Source organism: Vicugna pacos, chromosome 4 (assembly GCF_048564905.1).
Source record: "Vicugna pacos chromosome 4, VicPac4, whole genome shotgun sequence".
In the NCBI taxonomy this organism is placed as follows: domain Eukaryota; kingdom Metazoa; phylum Chordata; class Mammalia; order Artiodactyla; family Camelidae; genus Vicugna; species Vicugna pacos.
In genome coordinates, this window is record NC_132990.1 from 4,139,339 (window position 1) to 4,161,647 (window position 22,309).

General features: G+C 33.8%; 1 protein-coding gene across 5 annotated transcripts in view; it reads right to left on the reverse strand.

Moving 5' to 3' along the window:
* The window catches only part of ERCC6L2 (ERCC excision repair 6 like 2), a 96,025-nt gene that overhangs the window by 55,059 nt on the left and 18,657 nt on the right, over positions 1–22,309 (reverse strand). For all 5 annotated transcript variants that reach the window (XM_072959159.1, XM_072959161.1, XM_072959162.1 and 2 more), the window contains 9 exons: positions 22,083–22,244; positions 21,491–21,698; positions 18,438–18,578; positions 17,333–17,446; positions 16,327–16,446; positions 14,522–14,593; positions 13,788–13,933; positions 8,884–8,979; positions 2,918–3,017 (listed from right to left, as the gene is read on the reverse strand). In XM_072959159.1, coding sequence (XP_072815260.1) covers positions 2,918–3,017; positions 8,884–8,979; positions 13,788–13,933; positions 14,522–14,593; positions 16,327–16,446; positions 17,333–17,446; positions 18,438–18,578; positions 21,491–21,698; positions 22,083–22,244 — 1,159 coding nt within the window. The remainder of the gene's footprint in view (positions 1–2,917; positions 3,018–8,883; positions 8,980–13,787; positions 13,934–14,521; positions 14,594–16,326; positions 16,447–17,332; positions 17,447–18,437; positions 18,579–21,490; positions 21,699–22,082; positions 22,245–22,309) is intronic.

Genomic DNA, 22,309 nt, shown 5'->3' on the forward strand with positions numbered 1-22,309 from the left:
TCTACCACTGAGCTATATCCACTCCCCTCTTGTAACCTTTATGTGTGTTCTATCTCTGAGTTTTTGCTCTGTAATCTAAATGAATTTCTAGCCTCTTTCATTTAGATAAAAACTTTGCTCTTTGCTATTCAGCCTTTTGGTGGAGTTTTTCATTATCTGTATTTCTAATGGGTTTTTTCCTCTGGTAATCTTTTCTAGTTTCCAGGATCTTACAACCTTACTTACGTTTTGAATGTTTTATTTTCTTTAAAAATCTCTTTTACTCTTTTCTATAAATTTTGTTTTTGCTTAGGGTAATTTTTTAAGCACCCACATTAGTTCCTATGACTCTTGTAACAAATTATTATAAACTTGGTGGCTTAAAACAACAGAAATATATCATCTTTTAGTTCTGGAGGTCAGAAGTCTGACATCACTATCACTGGGATGGAATCAAGTTTTGGCAGGGACATGCTCTCTCCCTAAGCTCTAGGGGAGAATCCATTCCTTGCCTCTTCCCACTTCCGGTGGCTGCCAGCATTCCTTAGCTTGTGACCACATCACTCCCATTTCTGCCTCTGTGGTTACACTGCCTTCTCTTCTGCCTGGGTCAGATTCCCCTCTGCTTCCTTTTCATAATGATACTTGTGATTTAGAGCCCTTCGGGACAACCCAGGCTAATCTCCCCATCTCAAAATCACATCTGCAAAGACCCTTTTTCTATATAAAGTAACATTTACATGTTCCAGGGATTAAGACCTGGTATCTCTGAGGGCCATTTTCATAGTGTTTATTTTCCTAAGCTGTTTAATACTAATTATTTTTTGTTGAATATTCATCTGTCTTCAAATGCCTTACAAACTTATCTCAGCCAAATGCAGTAATTATTCAAATCAGGGGTGGGTGGAATGTGCAAGTATTTAATATATTCTGGGCAACAGAAGGGACTTTCTTCTTGATTTCAGCAAAAATTTGGAGCTCTGTCTTGCTTCTTTCCTTCCAGTATTTCTACATATTGTTCCTACTTGAGAGGAGACATCTCCGTTGGCTGTAATTTGGTACAACAGGAGAAAGATCATAAGGGTTAAACCACCTTGTTAGATCATTAATAATACCCCTAAAAAGGCACCATGGTTAACCCAACGCTCCTTTTCTTTCTTTAGTATCTGTTGACTCTAAGCTTAAAATATCCACAAGTTGCACCTACCTTTTTCAGTAGTTTTTTCCTGACTTGAGTTTAGCTTGGTTTCTTCCTTCAACCTGATCTCAACCTTTTGTCTTTCAGGATTCCTTCTCATTTCTGATCCTCAGAGAGACCTCCTCTTGCTCTCCAACATTTTTAAAGGTTTTTTTTCCTTTAAGTATCATTTTGGATTTCTTCCTATCCAAGAGATCTGAGGAACACCTGTGAGGCTAGAGTGTGTTTGCCATTTGCACCCTTGGTTCAAACTCCAATCAATCTTTGAATCACACTTATGCCACCTCCTCACGTGACTGTCATCTTATCTTTATCTATGCCTACCAAGCTGTATGACTGAATGTTCCCTAAGTGGCTTATTTTAATAAGCTATTAGATCATACAAATTTCTGAAAACTTAAATTATCTTCATCTTCGGGAGCCTTCTTATTATATATTATTATACAATATATATTATGTAATGGGTCATTTTATTTCATTAAATGAGTCAGATAAGTAGACAAAAAGTAAATGTATATAGCAATAGGATTGAGAAAAATTACTGTGTGATTCAGGAACGACTTTTACTTATATTAAGGCAAGTATTCGAAGAGTGTTCTAAAGAGTTGCTCCTAAGATGAAAATAATAATATCATACTTTTCCCCCCAAGTTTAGTTAATCATGTCTGAAAAAAATAATTTTCAAGTAGTTGTGCTATAACTAAAGAACAAAAAGATGAAAGGTTTCTTACAGAGCTAAATGCTTTAAGAAAAATAAAAACTGCTGTGTACAATTCTATTTTTAGAATTAAGAAAATAGCATAAATTTAAGATTGGATCGTTCTTAGGTTAACTATCACCACATGTGGCAGCTGTTTGCTGCTGAATAGATTCCAACTGAATATACAGGGAGCAAGTCAAATTTAACACTTATAATAAACTTGAACCTCATTCCAGATCTTCTCAAGTGAGCAGTTATAAACTAAATAAACTTTATTTAGAGGCATAAATGGAGTAGTAATTGATACCCTAAGGATATTAAAGAGTTAATGCAATTTTGGCTGAATATTAAAAGAACCAGTGCAGTAGTTTGTGCACTTGTGTTCTATTCCTATAATTTCATTTACTGGGGTGTCCCCGGGTCCCAGTTTCATTATATACATCATGAAATGTTTGCAGTAGATACTTCTAAGGAATCCCCCTGAGTCCTCTTCATGTCATGGCACATATAGAAATGGTAATATATGAACATCTACCCAGAGAGGAGGTTACTTGAGGCTGGACGCTGGCTTAGGGAATCTTGCTGCCCAGAGAGCTGTGGGATGTCTCAGTGCACCTGTATCCCGTTCTTGGCATTCACTTATGTCTTGGCCCACAGTATGGGGCCAAGCTGTGACCTCGTGACTCAAATTGTGGTCTGCAGACTAGCAGTGTTGCCACTCTCAGGAGCTTGTTAAAAAAGCAGAATCTTGGGCTCCACCCAGACCTACTAAATCAGAATCTGTATTTTAAAGATCCCTAGGTAATTCATGAGCACCTTAAAGAAGTACTTCTCTAAGAAACTTTCAGCTCTAACATTCAATGAAACGAAGAATTAATCTGTTTTATGTAAGTGTATTCTAGAGTATATTTCATAATCTTATTAAACTCCATATGATAGCTAGAATAAAACAAAACACATATTTTTACACAAATTTGTTACCAATTTTTGAAACCTGACAAACGTTTACTTCTTAATTAGGAAAAGGGAAATGTACTTACCTGCTTGTATACCTGTCGTAAGTACATGATCTCCTCCACAGTTCCCAAGGATATCAGCCGAAGCACTTTGACATCTCTGCATTGCCCAATCCTGTATGCTCTGCAAAAGAGATTAAAAACAAAAGACAACCAAAATCAAGTGAAACAATGTTAGGTTCAGGAGGTAGCTTTTGGATATAAAAACAAAACACTACTAAAGTTTTCATTTAAAAAGAAATATTTTACGTTTAAATATACTATATATTTAATAACAATGTAAAAACAGAAAGTCATATAAAATTAATATAAAAAGGCCAGTCATTGAGGAGAAACATATTATAGAAAAAATATACACATCAACTTCATTTCTGTTGAAACGTCACCTTCCACTGTCCAAAAAAGTTTCCTAAATTCAAATTTTTCTTTTATGGTGGCCTTAAGCTTATGAATGATTCCATTTAAATTAAAACTCTCAGAAATGCAAGCTAATCCATAGCGACAGAAAGCAGACCAGTGGTTGCTTGGGAATAGGGGCCTCAGGAGGGGCAAGAGGGATGAATTACAAAGCAGCACAGGCAGATTTTACGGGTGATGGATATGTTCGCTACCTTCATCATGGTAATGGTTTCAGTGTATACCCATAACAAAACTTACCAACTGTACAATTTAAATATGTGTGGTTTTCTGTATGTTAACTATACCTCACTGAAACTGTTAAAAAAAAAAAAAACTGGGAGACAAACAGTTCTCCAGCAGGCGAGCCTATGCAACTGCAGATTTACAGCCCTCATCTACCAAGATTTCCAGCCAGTCTCTCTGAAAGGATCCCTCAGCTGACTAGTACCCCACGTGTTTTGATATGGACCACAGAGCTAATTAAAACTCTAATCTGACTCACCACACTGGCTACCTATAGGTCTAGCCCCTGCGGCTTCTCCCAGATGGAGGCTTTGTTGGATGCTCTGAATGAGGTCACCTGTTTCTAAATACTTGCACAGACATGGGGGGATCAGAGGCAAGGCCATACTGCTTCATGAGTGAAAATGTTACAATTTGGGGGAAATTTAATTTTAACCTTAGAAAGTCACATTGTGTCGTTATATCTGGTGGTCCCTCTGCCTCCTCCACCCATTCTGGCTCACAAAGAAGGGCCTTTACTAGAGGACATCTTGGGGTCCTGAAAATCTTGCACACCTGGAGAAGAATAGGGGATAACATGTTATACTGGACCTGTGCTTCATCAATTTCTAGGTCCATAAAGTATGGATGTGTTAAGTAATGGCTTTCATCACCCAGAGACAAGTGCTGAAGAACTGTTATACAGTGTGCAGGTCAGTATCTTCACTTCTCATCTTGGTTCCTCCCGTCAGAGTCAATGGAAGGAGAGGGAAGGGAATGGGGATGCTGTTCATTTGGTTTTATTGTCAGCTGATCCACTGAAAGCCAAAGCACGGTGAGTTGTGTTTTGAGGGAACACTGGGTTAAATAAGATAGGCCTTGATGGTCTAGATGAAAAAGAAAAAATTACAACAAATGTCATTAAGACAAAAAGAAATAGGGATTTTTTTTGTGGTTTTCATTTGACCATTTTCCAGGACAGCTGTCAGTGGCAAGAGGCTCATTAAAAGTGCAGGATCTGCAAATCGACTACGTGGACTCAAATTTATTCTATCTTATATTGATACCAAGTTAATTTCAACTGCATTTAAAAAAAAATCCTCCTTTACAGCTCTGCCATCACCTTTTAGCTTACTGATGTCACAAATTATATCTTTATACGTTACATATCCATTAATGCAGATTTAAAATTACTTTTATACATTTGTCTTTTAAATCCTGAAGAAAAAAAGTAGACTTATAAACCAGAATTATAACAATACTGGTTTTTATATTTGTTTATATGCTTATCTGTGCTGCAGAACTTTATATTTTCATATGGCTTTGCGTTATTGTTAAGAGTCCTTTCATTTGAAATTGAAACTCTCTCCTTATCATTTCTCCTTAGTATAGATCAACATAACAAAATAGAGAGCTCAGAAATAAAACCCATGCATCTACGGTCAACTAATCTATTTCAGAGGAGGCAAGAATATACAGTGGAGAAAAGATGGTCCTTTCAATAAGTGGTTCTGGAAAAACTGGAAAGCCTCGTGTAAAACAATGAGATAGAACAATTCCTCACCAAATACAAGAATAAACTCTAAATGGATTAAAGACCTAAATATGAGAACTGAAACCATAACATCCTAGAAAAGAACACAATCTGAGCAATCTTTGACATAAATCATAGCAACAGTTTTTGGATTAGTCTTCTTCAAAAGAAACAACAGCAAAAATAAACAAACGGGACCTAATTAAATTTAAAAGCTTTTGCATAGCAAAGGAAGTCACTGACAAAACAAAAAGACAACCTAAGGCATGAGCGAAATATTTACAAATGACATGACCAACAAGGGGTTAATATCCAAAACGTATAAACGGCTCATACAACGCAAAATCAAAAAAAAAAAAAAAAAGTAGTATCAAAACAAAACAACACAATCAAAATAACGGGCAGGAGACTTGAAAATACATTTTCCCTAAGACATATACACAGCTAACAGGCACACGAAAAGATCCTCAATATTGCTAATTATTAGAAAAATGGAAATCAAAACCACAATGAGGTATCACCTCACACCTCTCAGAATAGCTATCACCAAAAAGACCACAAATAATAAATGTTATTGGCAAAAGGATGTCGAGAAGAGGGAACCTTTGAACACGGTTGATGGGAATGTAAAATTGGTACAGCCGCTATGGAAAACAGTATGGAGGTTCATCAAAAAACTAAAGATAGAACTATGATACGATCCAGCAACTCTACTCCTGGGTATACATATCCAGAAGAAAAATGCAAATACTAATTCAAAAAGATACATGCACCCCAAATGTTCACAGCAGCATTAATTACAATAGCTAAGATACAGAAGCAACTCAGTGTCCATCAACACATACATGGATAAAGATGTGATATATACATACACAATGGATTATTACTCAGCCATAAAAATGAATGAAATTCTGTCAATTATAGCAACACAGATGGACCTAGAGAATATGCTCAGTGAAAGAACTCAGAGGAAGATAAGTACTATATGATACCACCTACATATGGAATCCAAAAAATAAAACAAAAGAATGTATACAGCAAAAGAGAAATAGAATCACAGATATAGAAAATAAACTAGTGCTTACCAGTGGGGAGAGGAAAGAGGGTAGGGACAAGATAGGGGTATGAGATTAGGAGATATAAACCACTTACTATGTATACAATAGATAAGCCACAAGGATATATTGTATAATACAGGGAATTACAGCTGCTATCTTATAATAAATTTTGACAGTGTATAATCTGTAAAAATACTGAATCTCTATGCTATACACACAGAACTAATATAATACTCTAAACCAACTGTATTTCATTAAAAAATATACTACAATGTTATAAGTCAATTACACCTTAATAATAAAAATATACAAATAAAACTTTAAAATACACAAAAAAGAATTAACAGATTATATGATATAGAGGAATGGAGCAGTGAGCTAGAAGACACAGCAGTAAAAATCACTGAAGCTGAGCAGAAAAAAAGAAAAAAAAAAGAAATTATGGAGCTCTGGGACAATATCAAGCATACTTTCACATTATATGGGTCCCAGAAGAAGAATGAGAAAGGAGTAGAAAACATATTTGAAGACGTAATAACTGAATACTTCCCTAACATGGGAAAGGAAACAGATATCTACGTCAGGAAGCAAAAAGAGTCCCAAACAGTATCAACCCAAACAGAAGCACACCAAAAAACATTGTAATTAAAATGGCAAAAATTAAAGATAAAGAGAGACTATTAAATAAGCAGCAAGGAAAAAGCAACAAGTTACATACAAAGGAACTTCCATAATGTCATCAGCTGACTTATCAAGAGAAACATCTATAGGCCAGAAGAAGTACACAATGTATTTAAAGTGATGAAAGGGAAAAACCTAAAATGAAAAATACTCAGCAAGGTTTTCATATAGATCTGATGAAGAGAGAAAAAGTGTTACAAACAAGCAAAAGCTAAAAGAGTTTAGCACCACCCAACCAACTTTCAATAAATATTTCAGGGCTTTTCTGTTTGAAAAAGAAAATGCCACAACTAGATGTATGAAAATTATGAAAGGAAAAATCTCACTGGTAAAGGCAAATGTACAGAAAATGTAGTAAATTAACAACATATAAAGCTAGTAGAAAACGAGAACAAAATGATCCAAAATACATGAGACAAAGCCAAAGAGCAGTCTTGAGGCTTATAATGATACCACCTACCTCAGAAATAAAGAAAAAATGCAAATAAACAACCTAACCTTATACCTAAAGGAATGAGAAAAAAAAACCAAACATAACCGAAAGTTGAAGGAAACAAATCATAAAGGTCAAAGCAGGAATAAATGAAACACAGACTAAAAAAGCAATGGAAAAGATCAATGAAACTAAGAGCTGGTTCTTTGAAATGATAATCAAAATCGATAAAGCTTTTGCCAGATTCATCAAGAAAAAAAGAGAGAGGACCCAAATCAATAACATCAGAAATGAAAAAGAAGTTACAACCAATACACCATGATCAAGTGAGATTTATGCCATGCATGCAAGAATGGTTCAATGTCTGCAAATCAACGTGATGATATACCAGATTAACAAACTGAAGAATAAAAATCATATGATCATCTCAAAAGATGTGGGAAAAGCTTCTGAAAAAATTCAACATCCATTTATGATAAAAACTCTCAACAAAGTGAGTATAGAGGGAACATACCTCAACATAATAAAGGCCATATATGACCAACCCATAGCTAACATCATACTCAATAGTGAAATGCTGAAAGCATTTCCTCTAAGATCAGATACAGGATAAGGATGCCCACTGTGGCACTTTTATTCAACATAGTATTGGAAGTCCTAGCCGTAGCAATCAGACAAGAAAAAGAAACAAAAGAAATTCAAATTGGAGAGGAAGCAGTAAAACTGTCACTGTATAGAGATGACATGATACTATACATAGAAAATCCTAAAGATGCCAATAAAAAACTACTTAGAGCTCATCAATGAATCTAGTGAAGATGCAGGATTCAAAAATTAACATATAGAAATCTGTTGCATTTCTATACACTAAAAATGAACTATCAGAAAGAAACATTAAAGAAACAATCCCATTGACCATAGCATCAAAAAGAATAAAATACCTAGGAATAAATTTAACTAAGGATGTGAAAGACCTGTACTCAGGAAACTGTAAAATAGTGATAAGATGAACTGTGTAGGAAACCTGGTCTGGGTTTCCATGCCTTTTGTTTTGGCCCTAACATCCATTGTAAGAACATTTTGTCAGTTTGAGTCCCTACTTATTTATAAAATTTATTAAATTATTCTTTTAGATTTCATCAAGGAGCACCTACTGCACGTCAGTCCCTCTTTATGTAAAGGATGTGAGAGGAATTTATTTTAGAGTCAGCATATTAACTTCCCAGAAGGATGCACTCTGTCTACCCCCACATCCTGAAGTTGCTGACCCCACACTTGAAATTTCTCTGTGCTCTCCTGCTGACCTTGGATTGTGGCTTTTCTCTGCAGGTTTTCTGATCACACAGATTCTTCCACAAGTTTCTCAAAACTTCAGATCTACCAGTAGTGACCTTTCCAATTTTCCTGCAGTGTTACTGATTCTTTCTTCCAAATCAATCTTGTCACAATAATGGGATTTTGAGATGAATGAAAAATAGATGGCTATTATCAGCTTGCCATTTGATTCAGAAGTTCAGGGTTATCTTACATAAAATTTTAAAAATGTTTTACAAGGTCTTCCTTATCTTCTAATCACAGCCACATTATAAACAAGTTGAAAAATTCAGGAGCATCTTTAAATTAAAATATTTGCAGGTTACTTTAAATTTTGTCACTATTATACCTGTCAACTGCTTGAAGATCATTGGCTGGATTCCAAGTAGGATCAAATAATACAACCACATTGGCACCAACAAAATTGAGGCCTAGTCCACCAGCCCTGGAATAAACACAAAAGAGTATATTAAAATAGCAAATCAACGTTTTTGCTCTATAACTCAATTATGCCAGGTTTCTACAAGCACAGCAATACAATGTTACATTAGCATTAGAAAAGTAAGATGATTAAAACACAAATATGCCATAAGTGAAATAGCTGTGGAACCTTTTTTCTACCATTCTAGAATATCCTTAAGAAATCTGAGCATAAGAGTCCATTAAGTAGGTTGTGCTGGTTTTTACCATTTTTTTGATACTCAAATACTATATTCTATAGGATTTTCCTAACATAATTTTTTTAAAAAACTGCTAGTATACTCCAGCTAAATAATATACACACTTAAAAAAATCAATATAAATGTAAATGTACTTTTCCTTATTCTTCCCATTAAGTGTAGCTAAAAACTCTGAACATTACATTTAAAATAAAACGTTTGAGTTTGAAAGGCAGAGAGAACATAGTCTGGCTGGAGACCACAACACCTAAGGATGACATGGCAGTGAGTTCCCTGGCTTTCTTTTTGCATAATACATCCCAGATTGAGTTCTAGAGAAGCCAGTGAATTGGAAATGCCAACAGCCAACAGTCACAGACAAAAAAGCCCAATAAAAGGCTTCTTCCTTCAGCCAAAGAACCAGGAAAGGTACAGAGTTTTAAGATATAAAAAATATTACATAATAACCAGCCTATTCTTGCAACCACCACTGGAAAAAATCTGTAGTCTGACCCCTAACCTGCTTAGCAAAGGCTGAGTGGGGAGACTAAATTTCCCCCTTTGCCTGACAGTAATGAGGCATCTCTCATCCCCACCCAGGTGGTGTCAGAGAAGACTGAAGAGCTTAAACATTCATTTCTGGCCAGCTATAACGAGGTCCCCTCTGGAGTGGAGGAGTGGGTGGAGCCCAAGCAGAAATAATAATGAAGCACCTCAATCTCAAGATGTCAACAAAGGCCAAGCAAGAGACATGCATTTGCACCCAATATGTCTGGCATGGTGTCTGGCTAACAGAAGATTTAAATAAGATACAGAGTTTTATAACATAATACTCAAAATGTCCAACATATCATAAAAAATTACAAGCCTTACTAAGATCCAGGAAAATCTCAACTTCAATGAGAAAAGACAGTTAACAGATGATAACACTATGAAGAATCAGATGCTGGAATTATCTGACAAGGATTTTAATGGAGCCACAATAAAAATGCTTCAAAAAGCAGTAACAAATATGCTTGAAACAAATTAAAAATAGAAAGTCCCAGCAAAGAAAGAGAGGATCCCAAAATTTTAGAGTTGAAAAATAACTGAATTATAAAATTTGCTGGATGGATTTGAATTTACAGTGGAGATGACAGAGGATAGAACCAAAAAAACATAAGAACAGATCAATATTATTTACCCAGTCTGAACAACAGGAAGAAAATATACTGGGAGGAAAAAAAAAAAAAAAGAGCAGTCTTAGAGACCTGAGGTATAGTAACAGAAGAGTTAACATTTGTATCATTTTAGTCCTAGGAAAAAATAGAGAGTGGGACTGAAAAAGTATTCAAGGAAATATAGCTGAAAACTTCCCATATTTGGGAAAAGACATAAACCTAAAGAATACAAAGAGTTGCATTAATGCCAAAAAGCATAAACCCAAAGAAATTCATGCTAAGATACATTATAATTAAACTTCTGAAAACAAAAGACAAACTCTTCGAAAACAGTCAGAGAGAAATGATACACTACTTTTAAGGGAATATCAATTCAAATGAAAGTGGATTTCTCATCTGAAACCATGGTGGCCAGGAGGAAGCAGTACAACTTTTTTCAAGTGCTGAAAGGACTATGAAGCCAGAATTCTGTATCTAGCAAAAATATCCTTCAGAAATGAAAGGGGAAATCATGACATTCTCAGTCTAAGACAAACTAAGAGAATTTGTCATCAATAGACTCATAGGACAAGTAAAATAAGACAACTGAAAAAACCAACCAATATCCAGTCCTGTCACATTTACTTCAAAAACATTTTTCTCATGAGTCCCTTCTCCATGCCTATTTCCACTACCCTGTTTCAAGTCCTTATTAAATCACACCTGTATGTCTTACCTCATTGGCCTCCTGTTTTCCCTTTCCTTAATTTCCTCTTTGAATTCTGCATTGACACATTGGTTGTTTAATAGCATTAAACAGTAACATTGGTTGTTTGGCCTCTATGTGTTTTTTTTTTCCCCTCCAGTTTGCTTCCCATAATTGACTTCTAGTTCCACATCATGTGGTCAGAAAAGATGCTTTATGATTTCAATCTTCTTAAATTTACTAAGATTCATTTTGTGGCCTAGCAAGGGATCTAACCTGAAGAATGTTCTAAGTACAGTTGAAAAGAATAAATATTCCAGAGTTTTGGGATAGAATGTTCTGTATGTATCTATAAAGTCCATCTGTTTTAATGGGTTATTTAAGGTCAATGCTTCCTTATTGATTTTGTCTGGATGACCTAATCACTGATAAATTGATTTTTGTTTTACTACTATTACTGTATTATAGTCAGTTTCTCCCTTTATGCCTGTTAATATCTGCTTCATATATTTAGGTGCTCCTGTGTTGGGTGCATAAATATTTATGGATGTTTTAGCCTCTTCATGGATTGGTCACTTTATCATTATGATTGCCCTTGTATGTCTTTTATATAGTCTGTGTTTTAAAGTTTATTTTGTCTGAAAGAGTATTGCTAACCCAACTTGCCTGCAGCTTCTATTTGCATGGATTATCTTTTTCTGTCCTTTCACTTTTAGTCTGGGTGTGTCATTAGATCTGAAGTGACTCTCATAGGCAGCATATAGATGGATTTCATTTTTGCATCCATTCATCCAGCCTCTTTTTATTAAAACATTTAGTCCATTTATATTTAAAGTAATTATTAATAGGTATATACTTATTGCCATTTTGTTAGTTGTTTTCTGATGTTTTTGTAGTTCTTCTCTGTTCCTGTCTTTTTCTTTTAGTCTCTTTATAAATATATTTATATTTATAAAAAATATATAAAAATATATGTTTTAAGCTGATAGTCACTTCAGTTTGAATGCATTCTAAAAGCACTACATTTTTACTCCCTCTACACCATATTTAATGTTTTTAACATTGTATTTTACACCATATTTAATGTTTTTAACATTGTATTTTACATCCTTCAACTTTTCATATCACCTAACTACTTAATATAATTGTAGTTGATTTTACAACTTTGGTCTTTTAACCTCCTTTCTGCCTTTTTAGGTGGTTGACCCACTGCCTTTACTATATATTTGCCTTAACTAGTGAAATATTTTTCTTTCCTTTATTTTCTTACTTCTAGTTATGGACTTTTCTTTTCCACTTCAACAAGGCCCTTTCACATTTCTTGTAAGATTGGTTTAGTGGTGATGAACTCTTAGTTTTTGCTTGTCTAGTAACCTCTTCTCTCCTTCAAGTTTGAATGACAGTCTTACTGGGTAAAGTATTCTTGGTCATAAGTTGTTTTTTTCCCCTTTCAGTACTTTCAATATGCCACATTCTTCTGTCCTGCAAAGATTTTGCTGAAAAAAATCAGCTGACAGCACTTCTAAACATAAAAAGCAGTCTTTAAAAATTAAAAATTCAATGAATGGGTTAAACAGCAATTTCTAACACAGTTGAAGAGATCACTAGGAGCTTTATAGCTGAGCTCATCAAATTAGACTGGAGGTGAGCAAAAGAGGAATGAAAGACAATTGGCTGTCCTAAGTTCTGAATTATTTGAACTGTTTTTGAAGGCATTTATTACTTTCAAAAACACTCTTTAAAAACTAAGAATGTTCATGTGTGTTTTATAAAATTTAACTGAGGACAGCATTCTATATCATTTAATGTTTTGTATTTAAGGACTTATATGAGAAATTACTTCTTGACTTCTTTTACCGGAAAGTGGAAATCCAGAACTCTCCTTGTGCTTTAGTTATAAGAATTCAAAAATAATTTCAGTGCTCAACAGTTACATAGCTCATTCATCATATGTATCATTTGATTCCTCATTTTAAGTCATTTTTATTTTGACTTAGTTTTTCCTTTTTTGCATTTTATATATTTTTATTTTAAATGTCTCTTGAAATTCTTTTTGAAAGATAGGGAGCATATCTACAAAATACTTATTACATTAGATATCAAAAGTTACATTATTTGTTAACCCCCAAAAGGGATTTATCTTCTTAGGTGTCTATATTGACTTAAATCTTTCTCTAAAGTGTGTATTTTTTAAAAAGGTTTACTGAAAGATTCATAAATAGGTGTTAGAACTGATTTAACTTTTATCAAACCTGTAAGTGTGGAGCTGTGCTGGTTGAGACCAGGTAGAGACAGAGGAGGGAAACTCCTGGTCCACTAAGCCCATTGGGTTCTCTAGGACCCCTTGATCCCAGTTCGAAAACCAGTGCTACAAATGATTCTCAGCTATTCGATTAATAACGTGATTACTCAATTAAGTCTGACAGTTCTAACCACAAGACATGAGTCAAAAACACTACCAAAGAAAATTTCTAGGAGGAAACATCCATTTTTTTTTGGATTGTTATTTTAATAAACTCAGGCATATAAAGAGAATTCAGTGATGAAAGGGAACTGAGAAAATGGTTTAGGTAAAACTCAAGATATTATTTCAGTCAAAATTAATAGCATCTTTGCTTCTTCTCTTTAAAGCCAAATGAAACAAGGCAATGTAAGCATAGCCACTAAAAATCCAGTAACAGCTTAAAAATTACCCTAAATCTTAAAAGCAATTAGATAAAAATCAAGTTATCAAATTTTATTTTCCTACATTGTGGAGACAAGGCAAATGTTAACATCTTGTGTACTGTTGAACTCTTTCACAATCTTGAGTCTTTCCTCTGATTTTGTACTTCCATCAAGTCGTCGGTAATCAAGCCCAGACGCCATACAGTATTGCTGCAGCACATCAAGCAACTAGAGGAAAGATACAGAGATGTGCAAAAAACAAATTCATAGCTTAATAAGTTTCACACCATTATAGAGGTGAGATTTACTAAGTGTTAATTACTGCTGCTCACAATTTCTTTCTTACAATTACAAGAGCAAAAAATATTTTTCTAATTCCTAACCCATGTATATCTTCCCATTATACTGAAACTGACTTTAATGTTCAGCAACCTTTAAAAAACAAAACAAAACAATCTTTCAGGGGAAAAAAAATCAATCTGCAATTTTTTAAACTAACACTGAATAAAAAGAAAAGTATTGGTTAACTCATCAAGGTAAATATATTTCATTACTTCTGCTATTTTCCACATTCTAAAATGTCTTAAATGTTTTAAAGAACACTAATTATTAACAAAAACGTCAACAGAGAATAAGAAATCTATCTTTGAGCTTGCTATTTGACAGTATGTAACTGTGATATAATTGAGATTTAAGCATCTGTTTTAAAAGTTGCTTACCACATTACCATTTCCTGAAGTAAGTATAAGACAGAAAATATGGCTGGATGCTGTTTAGGGCTAAGCCAATCAAGAATACACTTCAGACAAAACTCACCTTGGTGGAAAAGGAGAAAAGAAGAACTTTATCTTTGTTTTTCCTGCAATGATTTAAAAGCTGCTGAAGGACCTGGAAATAAACCACAGAACATCAGTGAACCAGTTTCAATCTAAAGTATACTTTACACACATAAACATCACTTGAGAATATCTTAAAAATAATCTTTATACAATATAACCTCAGTTTTCTTTCATAATTCCCTTCATTTTTTGCCAAGTAAGAGAAATAAAATATTAGATATTACATGAAATGTCATTCATCATCATATTATCAATAATGAGGTGAAGTTCTCAAAGACTTTTATTTCATCTCATCTGGTTTTAATAAAAAGGAAGCGTTTTAGATTATGGGATGCATTTAAATGGATTAATTTAATTTCCAAAATACACTTTCTTTATACCGACAATATGTTCAGAAACTAAACTACAGAGGAGCATTCCTTTCAGGAAGTATCTAAATTTTCTCTAGCTAGCTATAACAAAATATGTTTAATTACATATAGGTTCTAAAAGTCTTGATATTTATTTTCTTAAAATAGTCAGTCAGATATATACCTCTTCTCATTTTCTCCTCTGTTTCTCTATTTACAGTAAACCCTGAACTCCAGATTCGATTTTGACCTCAAAATGCCAATAATTTGCCCCATACACAGTGCTTTTAGGGAGGAAGCAAAAAGAATCCAAAGCCTGTGTATGATAGTAATACTGTTATTTTTAAAACAGGCATTTCCACATCTGGCAATGACAGCTCCAGAACGCTGGGGAAAAGCAAACCACAAAGGAAAGAAAAGGAATTTTCTGTACTAAGTATAACATTTTTCTGAACTATACAATAAACACTTAACCAATTTCATTTATTAAATGACAAACACTTAAAACTTTTAAATGAAAAAACTTATACTCAATATAAAACCCTTTTAATAGTTGAGCAAGAGAAGACACTGTGCTAGCTCTGACCCCTAGCTACTTTAAATTACTTCCTTTCTTGTTTGTTTTTTTTTAACTTTTTGCCTAAAGAAATTATTTTTCCTTAATCAGAACATAAAAATTGGGAATTGTTCTGTAAAACTCTGAATCCATAAATAAAGATTCTTGATAGTTATTAAGGGGTTAAAGAAACAAATTCTGCTGCAAGGTGACTGGAAGCTGTCAGCATTCTATGCAGCTGTCACACGCAGTGCCCAAGGCCAGGGACGTGGCTGGAGAACCTAGCCTTCCTTCTCACAGCTGTCCCTCAGTTAATACATCACCAAGAGCAGCACCAACAGGTCAGTTTCCTGGTGTACACAAATGCTCCCTTGCCACAAATGAGACTTAGCAACCTTATAATCAAAATCAGTAAGTAAAAAAAAGAGGCCGAAAATTCACTATAGACATAGAGGCCTTGTCCACCTTGAGCTCTTCAAGAAGCTCCCTTCTCTAATTCAGAACTACTGCCTATCCTCATCCTCTTATTTGGCGCTGACATTTATATTCCTGGTAGAGCTTCTCCTTAAACATCTGAAGACAAGCTATTATATAGGTGGTGACAGCATACATTTTTTAAGAGGGCATGAATCCAATACACCAATAAGGCAAGTCTGAGGTGCACTTGGTGTAACTACGACTAACTGAGAACCTACCACACGCAGGGTTCGCAGTGAGCTAGTAAATGCTGGCAGAACCACATGCCTTGTCTTTGGTCACTCTCTCTTCTGAATGATCAGGCATCCATTCTGATTAATTGGTATCTCTGTCATGCCATTTGCTAAATATACTGTACATCATTCTTACGTACATGCAACCTGAGAAAAGAATACCTACCTTCATTTTTCCACTGTATTTTGGGTCAGAAAGCGTTTCAAAGGCTGCATCTTTGCTTTTCTGCACAAAATCTGGGAATCTGGAAAATACCTGATCACATATCCTTTTGATAAGTGCTTCCTTAAGGGAAAAAGGTACAAGAAATTTTAACAAAACATGTTTAAATCTGTGTAACTTGAAATTATTTATGAAAAAATCTGTTTAGAAGGACTATATTATTGTAGTCCTTCTAAATTATTATAGTCCTTATGTTGAAGATTTTACCTCCTCTAAGTCAGGCTTAGACTCAGAAAACGTTAAAGATATATGTTAATCATATACGGTTTTGATGAGTTTTGAGATAATGGCATGGTTATTAATTTTATTGTTACTTTCTTAAGATTTCCTACACAAGGAACCAAATACTTCCCAAAAAGCAAACAGTCTTTTCAAATTACATTTGAATAGCCTCAAGACCATAACACAAAAAGAAAATATAAAATCACCATATAAAATAGCCTTAAAAAAGATCTTTATTTATGTTGCGCTTTAGAATAAGACACAGTTGAAAAGACCAAAGTAAATGGCTCCATTTATGCCAAAACCTTGAAGTGACTGATTTTTGCCAGTTTGGGAAACACTCCATATATTTAACATACAGATTATTGTAAATCCTCATTTTAATCCATCAGATTTGATAAATGTAATTAGACACACTGTTAGTGGAATTAGGACTGACTCATCAAATACCTTTAATCAGTAATTATATCAAAAGATGTTAGGAAAACAAATAAATGAACATTTTCAGAGGCATAAACAAGTTATTTTAAGGTTAAATTTTCTCACTTTCATTAGAAACTTAAGTGCATATAGTTCTTGACACCTAAATTAAAAAACAAGAAGTCAGCTTCCTCTTAAATTTCATATAAAAATATCTTACGGATATCTGGCTAAGAAATTTTATACCAAATGTAAAATATTTATACCGAATAGCATTAAGAAGAAACTTTAAAAAGCCAACCCAAACCTGCTGTTTGGAGGTGCTAGCAGCCTGCAGTAGTGCGACATGGTTAGCGACCTTCTGAAGGACTGCAAGGTAACTGAAATACAAGGTTTTCACTGTTTCACCATGTGAATTGGTCTGTAACCAGAGAAGTACAGAAAATAAAAATAAGCAAGGGACTAACATGGCTATGTAACTACTTACATCACGAAATATATCACTTACAATATTTACTATCTGGTTACTATTGACATAATCAGTCTGAAAAAATAACAGTCAATGTCATTAAAATATGCATGAATCACTAACGTGGAATCATACTTTTGGTGAAACTATAATACAGTGATACTTTTAATAAAAGAAGGAAGAAAGTCCACATTCCAAGAAGTATTTATCCTCCCAATACACAGTGATAGAAATGCTGCCATAAGAGGTTCCTGGTCATAAAACTCTCAGTGTGACAGTGGTATTATACAGAAGCCTCTACTCTCTCCACTCATCTACATTCCAAAAAAAGTGAAGTGGTTAAAAACAGCAAAATAAATGAGATATGGAGTAAATATCAATCTAGATAAATATTTATTTAAGGTCTAAGTATGGGGATCTGTGACAAATAAATTAATAATAAAACAGAGTGGTGATAAAGGGCAGGAAATGTAGATGGGTTAAAAAAAAAGCATAAATGAGTATTTATTTCTAAATAGAAATAAAACACTTTAATGTACTGATACACAATTTCTATTAAATTAAGATTCTATCTCACATCAGAATAATATTTTAAGCCTCTTATCAAAGAAGTATTTTCCACTGATAACAAGAAATTTACGGAAAATGAAATGAAATTTCAAGATGAAAGTAGGATACTTCTGAATAAAAGCTAAAAGAGAGGATATAAAATTGAAGCTACTTTCCAAAACTAGTTTTTTGAAAATATATTTGAATATTGTATTTTTCTGTGATTACTGCTTGATATTGTAAATCTTCTTGAAAATTATTCCTTTTCATTAACTTTCAGCTTCTAAAGAACTGTCTGGTGAAAAGTTATTTTATCTGTTACTTTCTCTGACACTAGAATAGAGGATATGTAATCAAAAGCAAGATAGTAAAGATATCATACTGAAATGTTTACCTTATAACAACAATTTCTCCTTTTTCGGCCACTGCTGCAGGTACAAGGCTTAGAAGACTGAAGTATCAAAGACACATCTTCTGTTTCTAATACTGCTTGATAGACAGCTTTCTGAAAATCTGTCAGAGAACAATACACCATCTGCCAAGATAAAATACAAGGTAATTGTTAGTATCTTTTTTAATAGCAATAATAATCACAATGTACATTAGGTTTCATTGATTGTAATAGTGAAAATTGCTCATAAATTAATTGATTTTTCTTCTGGATACATCATTATAGACAGGAGAAGGTAGGAAAATTTCTCCCAATTCTATATTCCATGCTACCACTCTACCCTAAACTATATAAATTATGACTTAATTTCAAATAAATCTCATAGTTTGTTTTTTAATTTAAAAAATCAAAATATGAAGAAAAACCAAGTGTGTGATTTCCTTGTGTATTTCTCAATATTGTAGATCTTTTCGAGGTTTCATATTGCAAATAAGTGATTAAAGTTTAGGTCAAATAAAAAACTAGATAAGGAAAAACAGAAGATTTTAGAACAATGGTATGGATAATACTTACTGAATTACTCGAAAAATTAGAAAAAAATTTTAAAAATTCCTATTACTGAAAAGAGGATAAAGTATTTGTATTCAATATCTTGCTATAAATTCCTAAGATTAGTAAAAATAAGAATTAAGTAAATACACATGAAAAAGCAACTACAAGTTGCTACTTCGTGCCCAAATTCAAGAAGAGAAGAAAATGTAAGAAAATAATGCCACTAAGTTATGGGGGATAGAATTTGCCTTGCATTCTGGTAGCACTGGAAATTGGTAAAATTCTTCCAGGTATAGCTGTATGTAACTAAGGTCATAAAACAAAATATATCCATAATAGGAGTTTGAAGAACATGAATAAAGGGAAAAGGCATCTATTTAGAAATATTTATATGCATGTATCACAAAGAATATTATTGCAAAAAAAGGACAAATTGTGCATGTAAGGATAAAAAGAGAATACAGAAGATAGAGGTATGATAATAATTAAGGTATGAGTTCCTCCAGTATTTGTCTTTCTCTGCCTGAGTTATTTCACTTAGCATAATGCCCTCAAGATCCATCCATGTTATAACAAATGACAGATTTCCTTCTTTTATGGCTGAATAATATTCCACTCTATATATATGCACATCTATTTTATCCATTCGTCTGTTGACAGACACAGCTTATTTCCGTATCTTAGGAATTGTGAACAATGCTGCAATAAACATGGAAGTTCAGATATCTCTTCAAGAATGATTGCATTTCTTTCAGATACACGATTGTCCTTCAATATCTGTGCAGGATTAGTTCTAGGACTACCCTGACCCTGCATGTATACCAAAATCTGTGGATGCTCAAAACCTTTTAATAAAATGGTCCAGTACATTTGACCGTCTGCATTTACAAATGTGGAACCTGCAGATACAGAGGGCTGACCATATACCCAGATAAGGGACTGCTGATAATTCTATTTTTAACTTTTTAAGGAATCTCCATACTGTTTTCCATAGCGGCTTTACATTTTCACAAACAATGCACGGGGGTTCATTTTTCTCCACAAAATCATCAACACTTGTTACCTCTCTTTTTGATAAAAGCCATTGTGACAGGTGTGAGCTGATACCTAACCGTGGTTTTGATTTCCCTGATGATTTGTGATACTGAGCATCTTTTCATGTGTCTGTTGGCCATCTGTATGTCTTCTTTGAAAAAAAAAAAAAGTCTGTTTAGGTTCTCTGCCCATTTTTAAGTTGGATTATTTGGTTTTTTGCTATTGAGTTGTAAGAGATTTTGTATATTTTAGATACTAGGCCCTCATCAAATATATGGTTTACTAGTATTTTTAACCATTCAGGATGTTGCTTCTTCATTCTGTTGTTTCTTCTGCTGTACAGAAGATTTCTAGTTTGATGTAACCTCACTTGTCTATTTTTGGTTTTGTTTCTGTGCTATTGATGACCTATTTGAGAAATCATTGCCAAGACCAATGTCAAGGAGTTTTTTTCCCTTTTTTCTTCTAGGAGTTTTATAGTTTCAGGTCTTATATTTAAGTCTAATCCACTTTAAGTTAACTTTTGTGAGTGGTGTAAGACAGGAGTCTAATTTCATTCTTTTTCATGAGCCTATCGAATTTTTCCAGTACCATTTGTTGAAAGACTATCTTTTCCCCACTGAGTTCTTGCTCTCTTGTAAAATATTCAGACATCTCTTCAGATTGACTGCTTATGCATAGGTTTATTTCTGGTTGCTCTCTATTTTATTCCATTGGTCTATGTGTCTGTTTTTATGCCAGTACCATATTGTTTTGATTACTATAGCTTTGTAATACAGCTCAAAGTCAGGAAATGTGATGCCTCCAGCTTTGCTATTCTTTCTCAAGATTGTTTGGGCTATTTGGGGTCTTCTAGAAGAACCACAAATTAAAAACTATACAAGAGAGCCACTATATTAAAAAAATTCCTCTTAATGTCAATTCCTCAAATTTTCTTACACAATTAACAGAATTTAATTGTAATTTTCCTACAAATTCTTAAATTTAGGTTAGTCTTATGACTGTACATATAGCATTTTACAAAAAATGAATCTATTAAAAAAGCTTTTAACCACTTTGGTCCTGCAGCTATAATTAAGGCACCAAAGAATATACTGGGTTATAGATGGATCACAGTATAGGAAGGATAAAACATGAACAGAAAACATATTAGGGAGAGAAGCTCTTTCTTCTTCATTGAGGAAGAATTATATCAAAAGGCTTCTTGTTCTAAAATAAGAGAAATGAGTTTAATGTACACTAACAAGAAACCTGACGCCAAGCACATTAGTGAAGTTAGTAAGGAAAATGATTATTGAGCTCAATTAATTATTTTCTGAAATTCTGCATATAACAATGTTTTTCACACTAAGTAAAGGACAAAAAACTACATTCATAAAATACCACAGGAGATAAATTTCCTCTCCAAATGATGTATTTTTACAAAAAAAAGACAAAAAATTTATAATATACACAGATGCAGTTCTCACCCGGTCTTCCTTCTTAGGCAGCTGATCCTTGATTAGAGTCTTGGTACGCCTGAGAAACCATCCAGACATCTTTCTTGCAAGTCTCTGCATGGCCTTTCGGCCGGTGGCTAGTTCTCTTTTCGTTGCTGTGTGTCTCTGACCATGTTCTACTGGGTCAGAAAACTGCTTCTTGAAGTGGACCCTGCTACCTAAAAGTCCTGGCACGGCCCTTTGTAATGACAATAAGAAAAATGTTAGGGCTTTATGAAATTATCTAAAATAGAAAACACTGATTTCTTCTTGGTTTTAAGAAATATACTAAGTCACTTGTTTAATAATGATAATGTAAGACAAGAAAGCACAATGGTCTTCTTTATGGCAATCTCAGTGAACAACTGTAAGAAAATGATGGAACTGGTAGATCGGTCCAGATATTTACTTTAGGGACCAAGAGTAATGTATAAAGATAGGTTTTCATGAAACTCTCTACTCTATACTATGTTTGGGATCAAACACTTGTGTAAATGACAATTTTTTTTTTCAGAAACAAGGTAACATTAAGTTAAAGAAGTATTAAGTAATTTTCCAAAAAATAAAAAGTATTTTTACTCACCAGTCCATAACACACCACAATTCTTTCATGTTGTTCTGAAGAATGGTTCCAGTGAGGCCAATTCGGACATTACATTTTAAAGCTTTCATAACCTCTGTTACTCTAGCCTTTGGATTCTTGATTCTATGAGCTTCATCTACAATGACAGCTGACCATTCCAAACTTGATAAAGGGAGAAAAAAGGGAAAAAAGGTTGAGAAAACCTCCCTTTCTTAGTCTACATAATA